The 24,365-nt window shown below is 38.7% G+C and overlaps 1 protein-coding gene across 3 annotated transcripts in view; it reads right to left on the bottom strand.

The window, feature by feature from the left end:
* KIAA1328 (KIAA1328 ortholog) overlaps positions 1-24,365 on the bottom strand; it is a 176,992-nt gene that overhangs the window by 32,834 nt on the left and 119,793 nt on the right. For all 3 annotated transcript variants that reach the window (XM_069880923.1, XM_069880925.1, XM_069880924.1), the window contains exons 8-9: positions 23,632-23,727; positions 5,463-5,644 (exon numbers count right to left, since the gene is read on the bottom strand). In XM_069880923.1, the coding sequence (XP_069737024.1) occupies positions 5,463-5,644; positions 23,632-23,727 (278 nt within the window). The remainder of the gene's footprint in view (positions 1-5,462; positions 5,645-23,631; positions 23,728-24,365) is intronic.

Genomic DNA, 24,365 nt, shown 5'->3' with positions numbered 1-24,365 from the left:
AGATTAGGAGTAATCTGTTCTTCTACATAAAAGCCTGTGCATTTGAGCTTTTTCAATCTAGCCCAATTAGTTCTGTCCAACCAACATCACTTAACTGAATAGTATGTATAGGAAAAGCTACAAGTCTCTGCAAAAATTAAAGTCAAACCAGTATTTACCTTTTTAAGTGATTCTCTTATGCCTAAATATTTCTCAGCTCTGTGAACAGCAACTTAGCTACCATCCACGCCGAAATATGAAGCAACACTACAAGGTTGTAACTCCAGCTTTGGCACAAAATTTACAGATTTCCAGGGGACTAAGATTATGTAAAATATAAGACATATTTAAGATATATACAAATGCATACAATCTAGTAAAATCACATTTTTTTAAGGTATATTCTAGGGAGGCTAACAAAAAAAATGGGTTCTTCTTGCCCTGCTATAAAGCATTCTGCTTTACTTTCATATAGTTAAAAATTTTTGCCTAACAAATAGTTAATTATTAGTGAAGGAACTCCTAGAAATATCATGGAAATATACATTGATTGTGTGCCCCTGCGAACTAGATAGTGTACCAATCCATGATAAGAAGACTGGGTATGCATATAAAGACTGGAAGCCTCTTGCTTAGACTTTTGGCTTTATGATGGAATACAAGATACTTAGAAAACATTTCACGTGATAGTGGAATGAGGCAGCTGGATTTTAAGAAACTAATATCAAAGTAATAAAAACCTGGTGAGCATGGGAGAATACATTCAATTCCTAATACGAGAAAAGGCTGGCACATTCTCAACATAGTACATTCATAATAAACTAGATATATTTCTCTGGAAAAGAAAATACATGGACTCGGAAGAGGCCAATACAGCCTCAAGGGGACTGTTCAAAGACCTAAGTTTGAAAATATTACCAGTGCTAGAAATGGAAAACAAGAAAAGGAACTAAGTAGGGATATACTGAGGCTGTTAGGCTGTGCAGACATAAAGGAAGGGGTAGCAAGAAATCCTGAATAAGTGTACATATAAACAAAAAAAGTGTTTAAAAATACATCCTGGAAAAGGCATGCAAGTCGACTGAGGGAAAAGAAACATCAAAGAGCAAGCAGGTCTATGAATGTACGAAAAAGATTAAATCAATAATGATCCTATAATGGCCAGGCTACTCATAACTTCAAAATATACTATGAGAAAAAAAATAAAGAAAAGTAATATTGGCAAGTACGAGATAATGAAGACCATGTTGATGTATAATACTTGTCTATGTAAAGCTGATGAAAGGAAATTACCGTGGGGGAAAAAAGAAGATACAAATTCTTTAGTCTGAAGGATATATATTTCAGGGCTAAAGGGAATTAGTTAATGAATTTATGAAGCGACTGGTAATTATTTATGAAAAGTCATAGAGAACTGGGGTGATACAAATGACAGCAAATTAATTAGATTTGCAGGTGTTGGAAGACAGTATGAGACTGGAGACCTTGCAGATGATCTAGAGAAGAAACATAGAAAAAGAATAGACACATTCACTCTTGGAAGAAAAAAAAAAAGCTCATATATGGTGTGCTAATCTAAATCCTGACACTGATGCAAAGAACTTGGAGTAGCAAAGAATTGCAAAAAAACCAAGGCAAGCTACCCCCAAAGCAATTAGAGATGTTTTCTAAATGGTAATGTTAAGAATACTATTTTCAATTTGGTTAACTTGGTTTAAGAATGATTTAAGGTAGATTAAAGAATCATTTGAGTAAATTTAAATAGCTGTATATTTCTGCTTGAGAAACAGACAAGTAAAACATGAAGAAAGTGGGGAAATGTAGTAGTCTTCATTTTGAAAGTGTAAACACTAAGAATGAAGAAATACAGTTGAGGCTGGTTTGAGCAGTAATGGGATGAAAGTAAGCAAAGGGAAATCTAGGTTGAAAATCATGAAAGAAATCTTTATGAATTGAATAATACTAATATTCATATAGCTTAACATTTATATAGTACTTCACATCTTCAAAGTGCTTCACTAATATTAACTAATTGCTCTATTCAGTTGTAGGGAAGACTCTTCCCTCAAGGGAAGAAGTTCCAGATCCTAAGTCCCTAAGAAGCTACATTAGAGAATCTACTGAAAAACAAACACTATACAGAAAAATCAGCCCCTGGAAAAATACAGATTCTAAGAGCTAAAATAATTCTCCTTCTCTGGCTTTTCCCTTTACATATAGAAAGAAAAGTCATGTGAACGAAACAATATCATGCAGATGCCACATCCTCCAAAGAGATACAAAAGGGGAAAATAGTTCTTTGTTTCAGTGCAGAGGTATTTCAGGAAGGGTGTGAAAAGAAGGGCTTTAAACAGTAATGCCGAGTGCTAAAGTGCCCAGTATTGCAGAGTGCAATGGATAGAATCTAGTTCAGTTTCCCATCCAGAAGCAAAATTTTCCAGGGCAGAAAGGAAGAGAAACACACATTTCTGTACTTGAGTGCTTTTTAACTAGACAAGTTGTTAGATTTTAGTACAAATTGACATAGCTGCTGGTGACACCAATAAAAACAATTTACTACTGAAAAGATCTGAGACTTGAGGATTGCTTCGTCTGCCTAAAGTTTTGCTGGTAAAACTAAAAAAGTTTGTCTACATGACAGAAACACCTGCTAAACCAAAAGAATAAAAATTAAAGAGCAAACAAAAAGCAACAGTGAGAGAATAAAAGCTGATTGCCTAAGTTGTTCCAGTAGGCTTCTACTCTGAAAAGAGGGAAGTGTCTTTTTCACTTCACAAGGTGATGAGACCAAGTTAACAATACCCTTCTCCCCATTACTGCAGGGAGAAAGGAAAAGTGGGTTTATTAGGAAATCACTCTTTCCAAACTCACTGCTCACACACTAAGTGAGCAGTGGCCAGTAAAGCCTTCCACCATTATAGCTTGGGAATGGTTTCCTGATTAATCGATCTATTTACCAAAAAAAAAAAAAAAACCAAACCAAAAAAGAAAAAAAAGGAAAAGAAAATCTAAGAAAACAAACACAGTTGAAAAAGGCAATGCCAAAATCTGGTGTGACTGCCTATGGTCTGTGTTGCTGTGGAGGGACACGATACTGAGCTCTGAGATGCCTGGTCCACTGTGTACACCTACCATTCCCAGTGGTACAAGGGGTTTACATACGAAAGCCAAGGGCCCACATTAGCTTTGTTACTGCAATAAAGTGTGCTTGGAGAGACTCCCCATTCTGAAGAATTTACAATTCAAAGAGACAAGACAGATCAAGGTATAAGAAAAATAAACCTCTTTAGCAATACGTTCATATCTGACTCCAGGAAGTTTTCAGTGGGCCTGTTTCTGTACTCGGTATCCACCACTGATGTTTACTGACCAAAACTCCACCCTAAGGTATGTGGCTAAATAACACAAAGTTTCACGTCTCCAGATACCACCATGTCAACTTCATTCCCCTGCCCCACACAGCGTGGCTTACCCAGCGCTCGGTTAAATGTTCTGCAGTAGGGGGCTGACTTCTTATCTGCTACAGGTACTGACCATGCCCGAGCAGCCCTGCAGGCTTGCTGGCTCAGCACTCTGACACAGTTGGGCAATACTGCATGTTATAGAATTTGCCACAGAAAACAGAGATAGCATTCCTTGTTTTATTTTTTCAAGATGCTACATAATTGCTTCCTGAAAAAAAAAAAATAACTCTGATGCAGAAATCCCAGGTCAGCAACAGACAGGAGCATTCAGCGAAAGCAAGGACAGACAGAGCTAAGTCCACAGCTAACTAGAATTAAAAAATCTTGACATTGTACCCTGGTGATCCCCAAAGATGTCAAAAACACATTACAAGTATGTGTGTATGCTTGTTAAAGGAGGCCAAACATATAACAGAGGGAAGCCAATTAAAAAGGTACTAAATACAGAAGACTTCAACTTCAGTGATTAGTGCTAGGTAATTTGCCTTGTGATAAACAAGCCATTCAAATCAGTAATAGACCTGAGGTTGTTCCACAGCTTGAAAGCATTTCTCTGAACTTTATCTGGTATCACAGCAAGTGGCAGTGTTTATAAGTTAAATTTTGCCATGCAGCTCTACATCTTCAAAGCTAGCAATCCCAGTAAGTCTTTGCAAAAGATACCCACCATCTTCAGACATTATGCTGACCACTACAATTACTAAATCAGCATAGGTGCAGCTCCGTTGCTGCACGCAATAGCCAGATGCAGCTTGTAACTTCTCCTAAGTACTACAAAATGAAATGAATGAATGAATGGAAGGCTAGGCTGTTTTTTTTTCCCCCAAACCTACAGAAAATAAATTACTTTTTGGGGACTATCCCTATCCAAGGAACAAAACCCATCATCCAACTGTGAAAAATCTCAATTTCATCACTGCAGCACTGAGAAGGAAGGGGGAGAAGAAAGAGGAAAAGAGAAGAAAAAAATAATGATAGCTGAAAAAAACATAAAAGAAAACCATCAGTGAAAATTGCCCCTGAAACTTTGCAGAATTGTAACGGCTTTCTCATGCTTAAATTGATTGGTGTAGCAATGTTATAAAATGACTATTAGGATTCATTGTGCACAACAGAAAGTGTGAAATGTCAGCAGACTATACAGCAAAAGTAATGGGTCTTGAACCCCTGTTAGTCAAAAATGATTTTGTTTCAAATTAGAAATTGATTTTTTTGGACACAAGCCCTTTACAGGCTTCCAACTTTTGTAGCTGTGCCTTGGAAGAGATTAACCTCAGCTACTGTTTGGGTCCAGGCTGATGATACCCTTTTGAAAGTTTCTTCACAGGGACTGCTTTTTAATGTTGGTACGGTCTTAACCAATAACACAAGTTATTTGTTCCTTTGAGAACTGCACCACATTTCTTCTCATTTTGCCATTTTCTTTATTTTTATGCTGACACATACGGCAAACTGGCTGACAAGTTAAAATAAAAAAAGCTAGCTCATAATTGAACCAAGGATTATGTTCAAGGCTCAGCACTGAAACATCCAAGCTGTTTTTGTTCCCAACCCCTTCTCTTCCTAAGAAAGACGGCTTCTTGGACCTGTAAGTGGAAGTACTAAGCTAAGAGCAGGACAGATCCTAGCTGTACAGACAGCCCTGTGTGGCAAAATATCACATTGTGATGGTGGAGCCATTACTTGGGGAGGAAAAGTATGTGAAGAAGATTACATATCAAGAACAGGCCCCACTGCACTTATTCACTGCTTGCTGCAAAAGGAGAAAATTGTTGAAGTAGATTTTTAAGGTTAAAGGGCTATTTTTCCCTTCCATGAGGAACACCAAACAAGCCTTATTTACAAGGCTTTCTATGCTTTTTGTTACTTTAAATCTAGCTACTTTCTCTTGATTTTTAAGCAATTTGCAATCCCCTCCAACTGTGCATTTTACACATGTGCTCTTGGACATCTAGATGGAACTTCTAAATGACATCAGCACACTCGTGGCCCTGCAATACAGTGTGTGCTACCCCTTACCTTTCCTTGACTTGGTGCCTTCCCTTTTCGTTTGTATCAGAAGGGTTCTTCCATCTTGCACACTTGCACCAAAACCAACCACATTCTTCCCTGAACTACCACCACTGCTCCTTGGTATTCTGGAGCTTCTGCTTATTGGAGGTGTCTTCAGAAAATAATCTTCATGTTTCAGCATTGGTGCACTGGGAAGAAAGAAAGATAACACTATTACATGATGTATTCAGCCCTTTTAGCACTGCACCCAGCCCTTTCCCCAACTTTCAGTTGCCAGAAGCGTAACCATCATGCTGCTGGTTGAACTGTTGTTGAATCCATGTTCAATATCTGAAAGCAAGGTGTCCAAGGATCGAAGAATTACTAACCTACTTTAGCAGGATTCTTTGGTTATCTGCAGCTGGCAGCACTCTGACAACTACATTTGGAGTTTTGCAGTATTTGTCACATTCCCTAAAGCATAAGGTCCTGGATTCCCCTAGTGGTTAGGACAGGATAAGTGGGATGAAGATAAAGTATTTTGTCCATCACAGTAGACCAAGGTTGGAAAAAAAAGTAATTAAAAAAATGTTCACTTACCTAGGATAAAGAAGAAAAACAGAAGAATATGTGAAAACTGGAGTCATCATTGCAGAAGGGAAGCAGATGATATATCAAGAAGAAAAGGGATGAGCGGAGAGGAGACAAAGAGAAGTGAGATGAATGAAGAGAGTAACTAGTAAGCAAGATAATGTATGAGGAAAATGGAACAAGACTATCTTGTACAGCAGGTGCAGCAACTTTGGTAGAGTAAGTAAAGAGGAAACTAACAAGAACCAGTTCTGCACAAGATCATACATAGTGTGCTGATAGAGCTAGGATGCAAATTTGTTGGTGTAGAACAAGCAAGACTTTAATTGCTGCAGACACAGGCAATCACAAAACATTTTGGGCAGTCAGGAGGTTATGGAGACCCATCTTTCAGCAAGGGCAACCTGTCTGTTCCAAATATTGCTCTCTGGGAAACAACTACTGCTTTAAATGAGGATTCCAAACATGCATGCGTCATTAGTCCTAAGACCATTATAAAAATCAATTAAAAGCATAAAAAATTCTTTGCATTATCCACATGAAGGAATACAATTCATCCCATGGTTATAATGCTCTACTTTGGGGGTGACACACAGCTTTCCTAAATTAACAGGACATTACACATTTTCCTGTTTAAGCACCAATTTTACTTGGGTAACCCAAAGACTGCCACCGCATTTTTAGTAATAGGCACACAGCTTTCTGGAGACTGATTCACAAGAACCTTTTACCTAACAGCTTACACCACAGAAGTTACTGCTCACCTGAGGAAAAAGCAGATATCCGATTCTTCCATTGGAAAATGATAGCTAAATTAAACGTTTCAGATCAATGTGCTGTATAAGCCATTGTTTAATAGGGCCCACTGTGCCTGTTGGACAATTAGTATTACTCCTGTATTATTAATGCAGAACATTATATAATGGCTTATGACCTATAATAACTGGCTGAAGTGTTGGATAAAGCTTCTCTGAATAACCTCCGTTTACTTTAGGCCTTCAAACTGTGTGGCAACTGGTAATATTGCAAAGTGTTATTAAAATTTACCATGGACTAAATTAGCCTTATTTGAATTATATGAAATTATTAACCTACTAATTCTGGCAACCTGGAGTACAGCAAGAGGTGGGTTTGGACCCTAATTGCTGTTTAAAGAGGCTTAGAGGTGTAATACTTGACCAGAGTTCTCTGATAATACAGGACTTGATATTCCATTTGCCTGTACATGGATGATTAATAGCAATTATAAACACTGAGGTTGTCATTATTTAGGTGCTTTCTGGGTTTCTGAAGTACATTTAATTACAACCTACATATCTTCTGTGAAGACTGTGACCTTTGGCTTGTAGATGAGGAGACAAGTACTCTGCTGGTTAACTGTGATACCTTTTACATGGTGCTGTTACTTCTAGAATAATGAGTTCTGGTTTAAATAACGCTATGACAGAGGCAATTCAAACAGAAACAGACACCAGCAAGTTGTTACAGAAGTTATGAGGAAATATGAAAAACAAGCATATTTGCATTTATAGCTCACTAAATTAATTAAAGCCTAATTAATTCTTTTGTTTTAATAAAAGAAAGCTCATGCTGAAGTTTTGCTCAAGCAATAAGACAGAGAGTCAAATTCTAAAACTGCAAACAATCCAAGAGGCGTGCAGATCACGGAAGGCAAGGGATAACACAGACAGATACAAAAATTCAACAATTAACAATGTACCAAAAATAAACAAAGAAAATGCAAGGAAAAAAAATAATCTATTCCACAACACAGCTACTTATTCACGTGTGGAGTAATCGGTAAAATGAATGCTGTGACTACTGCAACCTGGAAAATTTGAAACATATGGTCCAAATGCATCAGTTATGCATACCTAGAGACATTAAGTGACAAAACAGGTCTTTCTCTGTTTTCAAATCAAACAATCCACCCTATCATTCAAATATAGCACCACAATATCCAATGAATTTTCATGTTATTCCCTGAAACTATGCAACAGAGAAGACTGTCTAAATAAAGACCTTATTAACCTACCCAACCTACAAACTAAGGCAGGAGTTGTAGAGTAGCATCACCAGAAAAAAAGCAAGTCTCAGCACTACTGCTTCCTTATGAATATCGAAGTACATCACCAACAAAGGAAAACACACCTTGAACGTTCTTTCCATTTCGTCTGAGCCTCATATCGCGATATCCCTGCTGAGTGTGAATGGCAAATTTTAAATGTCATTCAGGACCCATTGAACACTGCGAGTATTTGCATTCCTTAAAAAGTAGAAAAACATTAACCTTTTGTTTTATTGAATTAAAATGCCATGGAAATGCTGATGTAGTCTTCAGAGACTGAAATACTTTTACAAAGAAGAATAGCTGTCATTTATTAGACACAAAGAACAATTACTTGATAGGATGCTTTCTGACAAAAAGCAGATTGGTATTCTCATCATAGAAAAGGCATTGTAAAAAAACTCAGCACAGACCTCTGAGACTTGAATAATTTAAAGCTGCATTTGGTGCAATTTGAATTTTTCTTTAGGGAGGCAAAGTTAAATACCTTTAATTTGTTCTAATTATTTCAAATTTGCAAGTTAATTATGGCTGATCATTAAATAACAAAAAGGACTATCGTCTCCATAGAGTTTTACCTCCTACCCTCTGCATTACTTAAGCTAGATTTTAGTATGCATGAATTAACTTTCTAAATAATCACACGGTTTGACTAAATGGCTCAGTAAAATGAGCTCTGATCCTCAGAATAAGCATTAATGGACATTAGAAAGGCTATTGGGACCCATGTTACTTACATTATAAGTATTTTTAATGGGGTCTTATTTACTAATCTTTATGTACTATTCAAGTTAGGGCACCATATAGATACATTATTCTGCTTTAATAGAGGAAAGTCAGTTCTTCAAGATACTAAAACAAATGTACATTTAGAGCCAACTAAATTCATTTTTAAATTAATGCAGAAAAGCTCTGATAGAATTTAACTTGTTTTAGCTGCTCATCCTGATGAATCAATTCAACATAATGGTAGCCTTGGTCTGCAAATGGAGTTTTACAGATCTATTGACAACTCTAGCAGCTAAGACCCTCTCCAAGAGTAGCATTTACTACCAGCATGTGTACACCCATGAGGTTTCACCTCTTCCCTGCTCCATACCTAATGCTCATCTGACAGATCCCCAGTCATCGATCCCAAATTTGGATGCTCACCTTTCACTGAACTCTGGTCTGCCCATGCATTTTTTCAGTGCAGAGCAGTGGCATCCAGAGAACGCAACTACATTATAACTAGCCAGAAACCCAAAACGTGAGGCAATTCATGCCTCCAGTATATATGTTCAACAGATGGCCGCCTTAATGGTACCCTACTGCACCCTGTTGAGGCAAGGGCTTGTGAGTTTAACCATTATCAAGCTAACAGATTGCTGTGGTAGGTTAGCTCCAAAAGCAAACATGTTGGAATGTTATTTTCCTGTTCTGCAATTTCTATCTTAAAAATAAAATAATTAACAGTTCATGTGTGCAATCTGCTGCAATTATATCTGGCCAAGAACGCATAACACTTAATGATGCAAAACTGGTGATAAGTAGACAACCCAAGCAATACGTTTTTGTAGCTGGAACCTGTATTGCCATTTCAGACGCAGTTTGACAAACAGGCTGAAAATTGCTTCCCTACCCCCACGACTCTGGCTGGGAGAATTTTCAGCCAGACCACAGCTTCCGAGTCAGCTCAGTATAAAGCAGCAGTATCACAAGTGCTGGGACAAAGACGAAGGTGTCAATATATCACAGGATCATCTTTTCAGCAGAGGTCTGAATTGAGATCAGTTTACATCAAGTTATCAAACCACATTTTTGAGAACCACCAGTTCTAAAGTGGGACTGTTTGGGAAGCTGGTTGTCTGCACAACAAATAAAAAAAAATATTCACAGGGAGAAAAGAAGGACTGTAGGCTTGGACAAATAGATCTAAGAAGCAACAACAGCGGTGTCCTGAACAATCACAATTTTTTCAGTCTTCTCAAGTGTATTGCGTTGTTCTTTGGAAGCCCCAACCTCCAGAACTACCAAGCGCTCCAGATTTTTAAAGTGTTTTTTTCCAACAATATGTCAGGTAGGGCAGTGTGACTCCCCTAATTCTCAAGGCAAAGAAGATAAGAAACTGGTGGAGTAAATAAACTGGGCTCCTGGACAGCAAGCTGATCAGGAGAGAGAGAAAAGAACTGGAATCAGCTGACTGAGAGAAGGAGACACCAGAAATAAGTGCATACAAGCATGTGTGTCTGCTTAGAACTAATCATGAGAAAACTGACAAGTGGGGTAGAGCTTACAGTCCTCCTTACCACACCCACATCTGCAAAGAATCACCTGTGCAAATCTTAAGGATGGCTAAGTAGAGCTGAAAGGGAGGTTAAGAGTATTGCAGGCGAGGTGGAGAAACACAGCATGAAGACCATCGCCCTTCCATTCCTCATCGCAATAAAAAAATCAGCAGAACGACAACCTTAAAAACACAGTGTTTTAAATATAAAGTCTATCATAGGAAACAAAGTGTGCTTGAAAAAACCTAAGCTTAACATTGTTCTGCTCCTTTAAAAAGCCAGAAAAATATCCTATTCTAATACGGACCTTGAAGACCACATTCATGCCTAAAGTGAGATTTCAAGGCCCAATTATGAAATCTGGCATTTTGAGGCTTACATTAGATGCATCAGCATGTTAATCACACTGCTGGGATCCACTGCATGTTAATAAGAAACAGCTGCTCTCCTTTCTAGAGAGCCTGTTATTTTATAGTTTTGAGATCATGGAATTGTAGAATGCTTTGGGTTGGGAAGGTCACCTGGTTAAAGGTGACCTTTGGTTTCAGGTCACCTGATCCAACCTCTCTGCAATGAGCAGGGCCATTTTCAACTGGATCAGGTTGTTCGGGGCTTGGTCAAAAGTGACCTTGAGTATTTGTTTCCAGGGATGGAACATCCACCAGCTCCTGAGCAACCTGTTGCACTGTTTCACCACGCTTCTGGTACAAAATGTCTTCCTCCTACCTAGTCTGAATGTCTCCTCTTTTGTTTTACAACCATTACCCCTTGTCCTGTCGCTAGAGGCCCTTTGAAGACGTCTTCCCATATCTTTCTCAGAAGCCCCCTTTGAGCACTGAAAGGCTTCAGTAAGGCCTCCCCAGAGCCTTCCCTTCTCCAGGCTGAACAATCTTAATTTTCTTAGCCCTTCCTCATTAGAGAGGTGTTGCAACCCTTTGACCATGTTTGCAGTTCTCCTCTGGACTCGCTCCAACAGGTCCATGTTGGAGACTGAGCTATCTCCTTTTTCACGTTTTTCTAGGCAAAAGGCAGGAGGGCAGGGACACGTAGGGGAACATTTCAGCAGCCAACAAGAGTTCTGGAACTGAAATATAAATATTATCAGATCTGCTTGTAATGAAAGGATTTTGTCATAGAAAATAGAAAGTGATTGCCTGCAATCTATGTGTTACTATGCATAAGAGATATTGCTGGGGAGCAGTGCAGAGCTTTCATACCTTACAGTCCTCTTCAGGCCCAGAACCATCAAATCCAGCAATGCTTGTGGCTGGATCAGGTTTCTCTGTTTTGGGTTTTTTCCTTGTTGAACTGTCTGTCTTGGACCTACTGTATTTGGTTTACATTTGTCTTACCTTGGAGAAGTTATAGTAGCCACCATACTATAAACTTCTTCATATATGAAGCTGTCCCATGGTACATTAATGAATAGCACAGGTTTTCCAAACCACTCTTTCAGAGACCAGTTCCTTCCCCATACTCACAGCAACTGGTGCTCAGATATTTAATTTCACTAGCAAGAATTGAGGCCACATATGCTCTTAATTAGCAATGACCTATTAGATCATACCAGCCATAGGTGAAACCCTGGCCTCACTGAATCAATCAAAATGCTGCCTTTATCTTCAATGAAGTCAGGATTCACTTAATACACACAGTTAGAGGTCCATTTGTAGCAACTACTAAGCTAAATTCCACCTGAAATTATATTCATGCCTTCCCTTTGAAGCCCTGTCCTTGTTCTGCTTTAAGTTAGCGATATGTCAACTCCCTACCAGCACCTTTCCCACATATCTTCCTTTTCCTAATAAACAGCAAAATGAGCTCTGATTACTTTTCTCTCTTCTCTTCTGAATCCGAAGAAAATTCCAGCATAATGGTTTTCACATAGTCACAGAGAAATGGCCACAGAAAACAGACTGGCAAAGCTTTAGCAGGACAAAATGCTGTGATTGTGTGTTTGGCCTTTCTTATAGAGCAGAACAGCTGTCGTTCCAGCAAGCAGTGCTGTCAGCCTTCACAAAAGAAAGTCATGTAAATGTCAAGTCACAGGTATAAAAACAATCCTTCAAAATAGTGTCTGTATATCTGAAAAGCCTGCCTAGCTGTCACCAGTGAAAGCATCATAAAGACTGATGCAAAAGCCTGTTTAGGACAAACAAAGTTTTTGAACTAAATCCAAACTTCTCCAGCAGACCAAACCATGTCACACTCTCCTTCAAAAAGAGAATCACGTGCTCTTCAGTGATATGGTATCTTAGTGCCTTATGCAGAATCACTACTGTACGGCTGAGAGTCTGCCCTATTCACAAGGTGCCCATTGAAACACCATATGCAAGCTACCTCCTGAACAAACATCCCCCAAATTATATTGCAATTTTGTTTTGATAAAGACACAGAAGAACAATGCATCACCCCTTCTCAGCTGGGCTCAACCAGAACAAAAGACTTTACAGTAGATGGGCTGCACTGCAAACCAGACTGTCACTGAGTTGTTGCTGCAGAGATAGGTCTAAGTGCATAGGTAATTGCCTGCTTGGTGCAAGAGTCCTTCTGCTTTCCTTCACCAAGACTACTGGTACCTAAGCACTCTCTCCTCCATAGCAGTTTCCAGACAGACTGATAGGTGTTGATAACAAGAGCTTTCAGTAAATGAACAGAAATTGCAAAAGCTCTTTTTCTGATCATGGATCACATCGTGGAGCAATCATTTGCTAAAAGTAAGTGACAATACAGCAAAGGATACAATAAGAGTTGGAAAGTAGGTACTCACACAGTTTCTAGTGTGCCCTACTAACAAGGCATTTTGAAGAGATGCCTAATTAGAGCAGCAGATATTTGAGATTGCACTCTTGTGTGCACGTATTATAAATAGTCATATGCACAGAAGAAATTCAGAGGATCCTGTAGTGCCTACATGCAGACAGAAGAGTTACAAAAGACATAAAAGACATCACATCTACTACTGGTTCTGTTCACAGACAAAGTCGCACCTCATAGATGCAAACTTTCAATACTAGTAATACTGGCATGATAAATTATCATCCCTGGTTTCTAAGTGAGGAAATAAAAGAATCCAGAGCTACAAATTTCTCATGCTGATAGCAAAGAAAATTAATAACCACTAAACTGGGCACATATATGTAGTCCTAAGAATTCTGAGACGACCTTCCAGGTCATTGACAGCTCCTCTGATACCAGAGAACGTGTTGATGGAAACACCTTTCATAAATACATCAAATTCCATGATAAACACAATTAGAGGTTTTACCTTCTCTGTTCTTCTGACGCTGTTGTCCTTGAATCAGATTTCTCTAGTGATTAAGAACCATTACAACTGAAATTAACATTGGAGCACCCTTACAGGACCCATCTTTTTGCATGACATTTCTGTCCTCTTATTCTAATTGTCTTTATCTGTATGACATGATGATTGAATCAAACATTTTAAGCACAGATTACTATCAGGTCTTAGGGTTATGTAGGTCTATTAATGTGGAAGTCTTACAAATCTTGGGACTGGTGAATCTGGAGACTGTAATGCAGGTCCTATGCCCAAAAAAACGCCAAAGGCTCAGTGTGTCGACCACAAGTTTAGTCCAGGTAAAAGGCACAGCTCCAACATGACACCAAAGTGCCACTTCGTACCACAATGGCTCCCCAACTAAATACAAATCTGACCTGGGTTTTGATTCTTATTTTATAGTGATCAAAATGAATGACAGGCAAGAACACAGCCAGGTTTGCAACTATAACCACACATGGCATCCTAAGTGCTCTCATACTAGGTAGGATCTTTTAAAATAGTGTCATATGTTGCCACATGACTGTTGGAATCACGCATCATCCTGATGCGTCTTTACACTTCACTGGCCTTTTTTCCATGATTAAATCATATCTGTGGGACATGTTCATGCTATTATTAAGGAGTATACTAATGATTCAACACTACACTAGTACTCATTTATATTATATTGCTTAGTAAAATGAAAACACTGAGATGGTTTATTGATCTGCTTTTGAAAAAACCCTATAGCCCAAAAAGATGTAAATAGACAAGCTAGACTTTGGACTTTACTCAAACTACTGAGCTACCATGCCAAACAGATACAGATTTAACAAGGTAGTTTTTGGTAACAATATAAAATGCCAATCTAGCCACTTCAATTGCCTTGAATCCACCAAAGTCATATATATCATAGAGAGTGTTTGATGGCAAGTGACTGAAAAATCAGGTATTTATTGCAAGTGCAATACACACTTAGATGCATAACTGAAGGCAAACTGCTCTAAAAACCACGGCCTTGGCCCACAAAAAACCAACACATTAAAGATTTCCTTTCAGTATATGGAATTAAAGTGAATGCGACAGCATCACCAAATATTGACTCAACCAGAATGTTTACTGAACAGATCTAACACTTTTTTGTACTCTCACTTTCAGGAAATAAAGGGACGTAACAGAATTAAAACCACACAGAAACCATTGCTTCACTAAGAGACACATACCAGTGCAATGCATATTGGCACACTCTGATGCCCTGTATCAAGGGAAGAGATCCAGGCACAAGGTTGTGTGCAGTGAAGCTGGCGGATCTGCCCAGTCTCTGGGCTGCTTGTTCCCTGTCCCTAGAAATGGAATATGACAAATATACGGTGTACTTTTTGTAGTTCAGATAAAAGCAATTCTCGCCATCTTACAGCTACAGCCATTGATCGTAGTACTTGCAAGTCTACCTTTGGACAACTTTGTTACAACCTGTTCAGAAATGTCTGTCCAGAGCTGCTGCCCTCAGTGCCAGCGTGAGTTGGGCTTAGACGCTTGCATTATTTGTTTTGCTGAACCACTTCAGCCCGACTGAGCCTACAGACAGTAAACAAATTTAGCCCATCTCTCAGACACATGATTTTCTCAAAAAGAATGCAAGATATAGATGGAGATTAAGGGAGCACAAAGTCAAAAAGAAAAAGAGGATTAGCTACTCATCGATCAAACAGAAGGGCATGTAGTTACACAAAGAGATGAAGCCTGGCACTATTGACAGAAGACTGAAGATACTTGCATATTGTTTTGTTTCAAACTCTTGTGTGTGCTAGAAACCATATGTAAAAACTTCTACACAGAAGAGCTGATGACTTGTCACTGCAGTCGACTTCTAATTCTTTTCACCCTAGGTCACCAGTGGTAACTTTTGAATACAATTTAGATTTTATGTGGACTCACCAAGCGGAGAACATCTTTGTGGTCAGTGGAAAGTGATCCATTAGTTTGAAACCCATCAAACTAGAATTGAAGATGGGGAGGAAAAAACGCATTCAAACTCTGAAAAATCTCTGATAAAACTCTAAAAAAATCTCGGGGAAAAAAAGGGCTTAAAGAGGTAAGGTGTGAAACAGAAAACATATAGACAGAACAGAGGGAGGCAGAAGCCACCATGACATGACTCAGTGGTTCCAAAAGCTAGAAAGAATTAGGGAATGTGTCAGGAGCATATAGCTGAAGAAGTAAAGATGAGAAAGTGGCAGGAAAAAAAAAATAAGAAACAGCTTTGTGACTCTCTGCCAGAGCTCTGCAGATTGATGTAGACCACTGACCTTAAAAGGAGGGTTTCAGAAAAGCAATGGTAATAAGATCTGAATAAGCAGCCAAAGATACTCATTTGGAAAACTTATTTTGCAGGAGGGTAATGAATATTGAGCAGTCAAAGAAGTCAAGATGCAAGGTGAAGGACTACAGCAAGTGGATGTTTTCACTGTTGCACGCTGAGGCACGTGTTTGCTGCAAAGGAAAACGAAGCTGCAAGAGCTGTCAGCAGCCCAGATGCATATGGAGAAGGAAAGTGACCCTGAGGTTACAAGTCTGAGTGACAGGGAAGATGTGGCGTTATCAAAATCAGAAGTGAAGAGAGATTTGGAAGAAAAAGTAAGGAGTTCTGTTTTGGCCAGATTAGGAATGATCTGAAGGCAAAACAACCAGGATTATGTGTCAGGCAGGCAGTCAGATATGCAAGACTAGACAGAACAGAGCAGAGGGTTTAAGAGTTATTGGCAGAGAGATGATAGCCAAATCCGTGTAACTGGATGTTGTCATCCAGGGACATGGGTACAGAAATCTCCAGGCAAATCAAGAAGTGACTAAATCCCTTCTCTGCCACCTCACAGACGTTCCTACCTAGTTTCAAAAGAAATTATCTAAAATAGTGCTGCAAAAACATGCATAAAAAAACCTGTCTCTCCATAAAATCTAAAGATCATACTGTTTCTAAAATTAGGGCAACCACTAAATGAAAGTTAACCCGAACAATAACTTTAGCTAAACTTCAGGTCACATGCATTTAATATAATGAGATGAAGAATATGAAAAGGCCATTCATAATGGAATTCATCGAGCTAGGAATGCCATGCTTAGCTGCCTTATAACATATAATTAATGATCCTATAAAAATCCAGCAGTACGAACTCTCCCGGCTGCCCGCAGAACTGTTCTTTATGCTGGGTAGGGCAAGCAAGCATCTGCTTCCACAAATACTGCCCTTTGAGAAGCAGAAAAGCTTTTTTTCCCCTGCTCCATCAGGGACCACACTGCCATTTCCATGACACGCTGAGCTTTGAACCGTTACCCAAATCAGACTATAGCATTTGGCAACCCAATACACATCTGTCATGATAGACTGGTTATTGGTGAAATGTTAAAGAAAAAGTCATTAATTCTTTTCCATTGCTTCTAATACCCCACCTTCCTCTAGATTATTTATAATCCCCACTAAACCCACCCTCTGTTTATAGTCTTTTAACACAATAGAGAAATATATACTGTCTGGAGAGCTGTCTTGCCTTACACCACTGCCAACCATTTGGTACAACAAAAGACCTTCTCTCTCCATCAAAAGGTCTGATCCCTCCTGAAGCCTTGATGCTCAGATTGAAGGTTAAAGGATTAAGGCCTGAAGCATTGAGTACCAGAGGAAAGGAAGCCAAATATCAAAAGAAACACAAAAATCAATCCTCTTCACTGCAGGAGCAGTGTGAAGAACAAATCAGCTGGGTTGAATCTAAAATTTTCTCTGCATGGTTCTCAAAAATTAGCACCGTTATAAATGTAATGGGTAGTTCTGCAAAGCCTCGGCACCCATGCAAAGCCACAGAGTTCAGCTCAACACACCAGTACAGTCTGGGAAGCTTTATGTCAGAATAATTCTGTGGCAAATACACAAAGTCCACTTCAGAGAAAGGGAGAGCTGGAGAGCAAGCAAAAGCACACGTGCAGTTATCTTTATATGTAGTCTGTATATCTGCAAGTAGCAGAATTTAATATTACTAGAGTTTGCCTTTTGCTTCAATTCTCTGTGTGCTGAAGCACAGCCAAGGTCACAGGAGGGGTGGGGGAGTGGGTTTAGCTCAGTGCAGCTGTAATCATGGCCAAAACAGCAGGGTGCAGAGGATTTCTTGCTTAACTTTGTAATACCAATAGCTTTTGTTCTTAGTCCTGCCCCATCAGTTCTGATATAAGCTTTTAAATGGCGTGAAAGTTGTGCGGGTGGGTTTAAAATCTTCTAATTTAAAACTACCTTCCAGAACAGTTTGTTTTATAGGATTTTTCTTAACTTTTCCAACACACAGATTTCTGGGACATATGACTATCTAGATTAAACATAATTTTCTCTTCATCCAAGATTACATGCAAAAACAAAACCTAACAAATTGTATGTCTGAAAAAGCAATCCACTCCAATCTATAAAAATAGAATTCAGGTTTTCATAATTCAATTCAGACAGTAAACAGTGCCTACATTTTCCTGTAAAGGAGGCATCTGCAAATGACTTGCAAAAATGTCTCTCACTGTCTGCAAGTGTTGGCAAGGATCAAACTTCTTCAGGAGATGCATGAATTTTAAATCTTTCAATGCAAGGAATAAAAAAAAATCTCTGAGCATTTTCAGTTCCGATATGTGGTATTACAGAACCATTCCCATGCAGAAGACTGGCAGGAAATGCAAGTTTTGCGACATACAAAAGCACTCAAGTTCTAGCAAGCCTGCTTTCACTGACTGCCATACTATGCTCAGCAGTGTTTCTGACATCAGAGTTTTTGTGCTTTTTGAAGACCTCATGTACAGGTTGGCTCCATCTGCCTAAGGAAACTACTTATGGTATCTCCTACTTACATCTTGTACCTCAAGCCTATCAGTAGGCTTTTCTGTTCAAGGTTACTTTAGACTGCAATGGAAATGATGTAATACTGCTGTGTGCAGCATACATGATCATGAAAACAGAATAAGCATAATTGAGGTAAATGTAAGACAGGCAACTTCAAAACCCTGTTGCAGCTGAAAGCAAACCTGAAAATGAGATTAATGAAGCAACCAGGTCAGTGGAAATGAACTCTTCTTTCCCTAGTCTAGTAAGGATCACTGCCTACCTTAAAAAAGTAATAGTAAATACAAATATGCATGCATAGAAATACATAAAAAGATTGTCACGCACTACCTATTCAGCCCCATGAGAACAAAAGACTTCAGCCTGCACAAGAAAACTTAGTACCTGCAGAGTCTGCACATGGCCCTAATGAAGCAAAAATACATATCTAACTCCAACTACACTCTCCTGTTACACCACAACTAACTATGGCAGCCATCTGTTGCAGGGATGCTGTGCTCATATATTGCCAGAAAACTCTGTGAAAGTAAGAAAAACTCATCTCCACACCTAACACAGCATTCGCACTAACAGATCAGCAAACACTTTTTTACTGGTCAAACAATATTTGCTCCACAAATATCCTATCTAAAAATGATATAAACTTCAACATAAAATTATCTGAAACAGGAAAGTAACTTGGGTGTTAAAAGGAGTACTAACAAGTGTGTCAGCAGCTTCCAGAGACACAGATTTTATGGGTCATCTGCAAACACAGTTGATTTCAGCCCAATTTAATGCGCCAGTCTGCCAAAACAGCAAAGAGATGAAAAAAGCTCCCAACAAGCAGTATTCAATGTATTCCTAAAAGTTGGCCAAGTACTATACAGATGCATCTCAAGAAATCAAGGACAACTCACAGCTGAGCTGCAGCCAGGGAGACCTTGTACAACAAGCCAGTTGTGGCACTGGCGATGGTTTCTCCTCCAGAGGCTCAGGACAATAGTAACATTAGGTGACACACACTGGTTTAAAGAACTGACAAGAAAACTCCAAATAGGAAACAAAATGGGTGCTACCATCGCCACGGGTTTTAAATAGCAGTTCTCTTCAAAACAGGAGTAATGGGGGCAGCGTAAGTCAAGTCAGAGGTGGCAGAGCTATGTGACTGCCTGTGATTTTTACTTTATTTTTAAATTAGTCGCAGGGGGGTACTATGTGGACAAACCTGGATATGTGTGGGACAGCAGGGGGAGCTGCGAGTCTGCGTTCCTCTGCATGTCAATTTAATTGCATTGAATATTCTCACAAAAACACAGAAGTATGCTTGCACATCACTATAGAAAGATGTCTGTATGTCTAACAAGCCACAAAAACAATCGAGTTCATAACAAAGCATTAAGCAAGGAGCAAGAGATAATTGTCACCTTCTCTCACAAGATAATAAAAATAGTTACACCATAAACATAAAAATCTTTTAAAAGACCCCTGACAGCATTCCCTCTTGGAACTATCACCATAGCAATGAGCATTCAAACAGAGGGAAAGTACTGCTGAATTCTGTGTCTGATATTTTCAACTAACTAAAAATATGAACTTGAAAAAATACACACGGGTGATATATCGTAAAACACACAAACATAAAAAATTTCCATGAAATTAAAGGTGACAAATTCCATCTTTAAATCTTTAATACGCCAAGAAAGAAATCCTTTAACCAGGGAGGATACACTGAAAGAGTGCCTGCAGATAACTGTAAACCCCTTCGATAGCTGCTGTATCCAACAATTCCTATTTATAGTATTTTCTACAGGTCAGTGTAGAGGTGCAGTGGCAGTATTGTGTGAAATCTGAGGAAAAATGCACGTTAGAAAGAAGGCAGTAGAAAGCCGGTCTGGCAGAGCCACGCAAGAAACCTAGGAATTGGAAAAGCAAGGAACTTTGTATGTTAAGATTTAGGCAGACAGCACAGCTCTGGGGAGGGAAGCTTCTAGTAGGTGCAATTAAATATGTCTTATTTCCATGACATTCAGACCCAAAGTTAAGATTAAATGTAAGAGAGAGGAGTGAATTGTTTTAAAACTCCTCTCCAAGATGCAGAGGTCAGGAGCACACACAAAAGCAGGTGCTGGGTGTATTGATCCTACTAGTGGGTACTTAAGCCTGTACCAAGCATCTGCATCTGCGAGATGGAAAGTGCTTTGTAACAGGCTGTTTTATGCAAAACAAATGTATCAGGTTATATTTTTATTTTGAATATTTTAAAGCATCTTGCACAGTGGGGTAGACTTGAAAAGAAATTACACAGGCAACCAGACAAGTTGCCGTTAATTGTACAAGTTACTGTCTCCATAGCTGAAAATTGGCCGTGGGCTCACTAAGCAGATCTCCAAGCTGCTGAAAACAATCGTCAATAAAACCTGCTCTGATTGCTTTGCCTTAGAGAACTGAAGATCCTGCATCTGAAGACTCTTCAGGTCCCACGCACCAGCCCAGCTGCACACAGGCAAAGGGACAGACACATTTCTTCCCACCAGCTCCTCAACAGACCCAGCAGGGAAGTGACAAATTTTACACTGCAAATTCATACTGGGACCATCCAAAGAGGTTGAGATGGACACCACTTGCTAACATTGATAATGAAAAAATCCCATAATGGCACATTTAGAAGAGAATACAAACCAGGCATCCATTAGAAAACTTGGCTGTAGCTTGTGGTAGTCCCAGAGATAAAAGTTTTCCTTTTCACTAACAGGCTATGACTGAAATGTTTATCAGAAATCAAACTCTGTACTGTATTTGCTCATGGAATCTTTTTTTCTTTTTTCAAGGAGGCAAAAAATTAATCCCTACAGGAGATGACAAGATGCCTTTTAAAGTACATATGTCATTTCTGACTACAATTACCTTTCAATAGCCTGGCACAGCTGCACGCTCCTATTTGCTTTTTGTTTTTCATTAAGGGCTCCTCTATTACTTGTACCCATCCTATAGCATTTATGCTTGGCAGTAATGCATATTCCCTTGCCTACGATTCTTCCCACAGATAGTGGAGAATAAATTGCAATTAGATTTTCGTAATTGTAGATAATTAACTCAAAATGAGCTGTTAATTATAAAAAAAAGCTTTGTTTTTCACTTCTTGATTATATTATTTATTTTACTTCTAAACTCCAGCAATCTCACTTCAACAAGTTTAGTATTTTAAAGGACTTCCACCATTTCCTTTAAGATGACAGGGTATTTTTAAGCTAAGTTTTGTTTATTTGAAGACTGAAATCAAGTTTCATGCTGTGAGGTTTGTTAAAGTAGCTCTCATACATGAACTGGAAGTCCATGTTTCTCCATTAGGGTTCTGAGAACATTTGCTGTAAGAATAACCATTTGGAGGGTCAATTAAAAAACTAATAACATAGACACCAAAATACCTAAATAAAACAAAACAAAAAAAAAACCCAAACAAAACAGCTGACAAAAAAAACCCAAAAAATGGCTTTTAAAAAAAAAGTATGCATTCCTACTAGCTCCTTCTCCTTTCTAAGCTCTAAAGACACACACACACACACATTCTCTCAACACTGAAGAAAACATCACTTACATATTCAAATACATAAAAGAGACAAATGGACTTGTCTTCTGTAGCCTCTTTCAGACTTACATTAGAGTAAATTATTTAGGGACAATTCATCTGGTAACCTTTGCAAAACTGAAGATGGCATATAGGAAGAACAACTTCCAAGTGCTTTTCTGCCAAACTTTGGAACCAGCTGGCATGGCAACCTGAGACTGCATGAACACATATTAACTTTGAAAAATTACAGTAAATTAAACCAGGGTAATGAAGAGAGAGTGGGGAACCTTTTGAAATCTGGAACTCTCATTTTGTTAACGGCACAGGTTTTCCTCATTTTCCCTGCCAGGCTATGTAGATTTTGACAGGTTTTTGTTAAATTGTTGCCAAGAAGCCCTACAGATGTTCTAGGTTACATTTTTCCTCCAAGGGGCTTAATGCTACTGCATCTTAAACATACCATGACTCTCTCTTTTGTTACAGTGCTTACACTTTGGTAACTTCAGTCTTTGTGAGAACAAAACACAAAAGCATTAGAATAGGATGAGGATATGCCAGTAATTCACAGCAGCCAAACACCTGGTTAAGCTGTGAAATATTCCAAAGGAAACCAACAACTTATATCTTTCTGAAGAAAGAATTCTTACCCCTTTTCAGAGAAGAGGTATCTCAATAAAATACAATAAAAGCAGTAATGTAACTAGTGGTAAAGAAAAAATAAAGTATTGAATGATTAGTTTATAAATAACAGTTCTTCCCGTACTCATATAGTGGAGGGAAAAGCTCATTATTTTGAAGTTTTCTCTTGTCACTAAAGAAGGCACCATTCAAACGACACAAGAAGCTGTTACTTTTTGAGAAAGGGAGAAAAACTCTGTCAAATCTACAGTTTTTATTTACTGTTTTTTTGAATGAGCCTGAATCTTCTTCCACTGTTAAAAGGAAATGTGACAGGGTAGGACAGAAAAAAAACACAATAGTGTATTGATTAAAGTTTTAAATAGCATGCAAAATTGAGATAAAGAGCTAAATATTGGCTTAAATCTGCTTCCAGATATTTCAGTGGTACATTGCTCTAATTTGCATTAAAGCAGAGGTGCAACACAGCACTGTTTAAAAACAAGTAACTGCCACCAATTGTAAAAGACAATTTCTGTCCAGGAGTTAAATAATAATGTGTTTGTTACATCAGGTCCAAACCAAGACTAGAAACACTCTGATCTTAATTGAAAAACGGAACAAGCAGTACCTAGGACAAAGAACAAAAGCTAAGATTTTATGAAAACTCCATTTTGCACTGGGCTTGGTTAGGTGTCCTTAAAAGACAGCACACAAAACTTGAGACCTCTACAGGAAGTCAACTCCTAAACCTTGAGCAATAACAAGTCAGCATAACTATTGAGTAGACTCATAAAATTCAACAGCCAATGAATTTTACCTTTTCTGCAGAAAAAAAAGCTCTTAATCTGAAACAACCACATGAACAAATACACCTGGCAGCCAACAGCACACTGTCAAAAAGATATACCGACACTGTGAAGTACTTAGAAGTGAAGAGAGAAATTACCTTAGCCCCATGCTGTTGCCATTCATCATCAGAGTGAGTTCTCCAGGTGCTTCATCAACAGGCACATCTTCTGAATCAGGCACATGGCCTCTAAACCTGAAAAAAAGCAGAGTTAGCTGGTTTTGCAGCAGGTCAAATCATCAAACCAGAAACTCACCACAAAAAAAGTGAGTTTTGTGTTTACACACAGGGCACTTAATCACATTAAACACAGAAGCTTTCATGGCTGTTTTCACACTTTCAAATATCCTTTTGTACTGTAAGGCTGACTTATGTCCAGTGCTTTTGCTTCTACTAGTTTCCAGTTGAGAAAAAGATTAGAAAAATTTTATTTACTGATTTCCAATGACCAGCTCCCTTAAGAAAACAGTTACAGCATCCAATAACAAAAATCCCTGTTGGGCTCAGCAGCTCCAGCAGCACCAGAGCTCAAAGGCATTGTGTGTAAGCTGCATAAAATGTAGCATTCATTTGTGGTGGTTGTGTCTCGCGAAACTACAGACCCACACATGATGCTGCATTTTTAACAGATTTCCCCACCTTTTTCTTTCTCCCTACTGAAAACAGAAAAGTCAACAACATAGGTATTTCTCCCTTTTTATTTTGACAAAATTCCTGTTTCCAGGATTTACCCATATTTGTCTACTCTGGTGTGGCTGGCAACAGGAGAAGTCACTGAACTGCCCCCTTCCTGACACACACACCATTTCTGACAGCTGAGCAACTATTTCACA

Source organism: Phaenicophaeus curvirostris, chromosome Z, assembly GCF_032191515.1.
Source record: "Phaenicophaeus curvirostris isolate KB17595 chromosome Z, BPBGC_Pcur_1.0, whole genome shotgun sequence".
Classification (NCBI taxonomy): domain Eukaryota; kingdom Metazoa; phylum Chordata; class Aves; order Cuculiformes; family Cuculidae; genus Phaenicophaeus; species Phaenicophaeus curvirostris.
The sequence above is the reverse complement of the archived record's forward strand: the minus strand, read 5'-3'. Positions and strand labels throughout refer to the sequence as shown.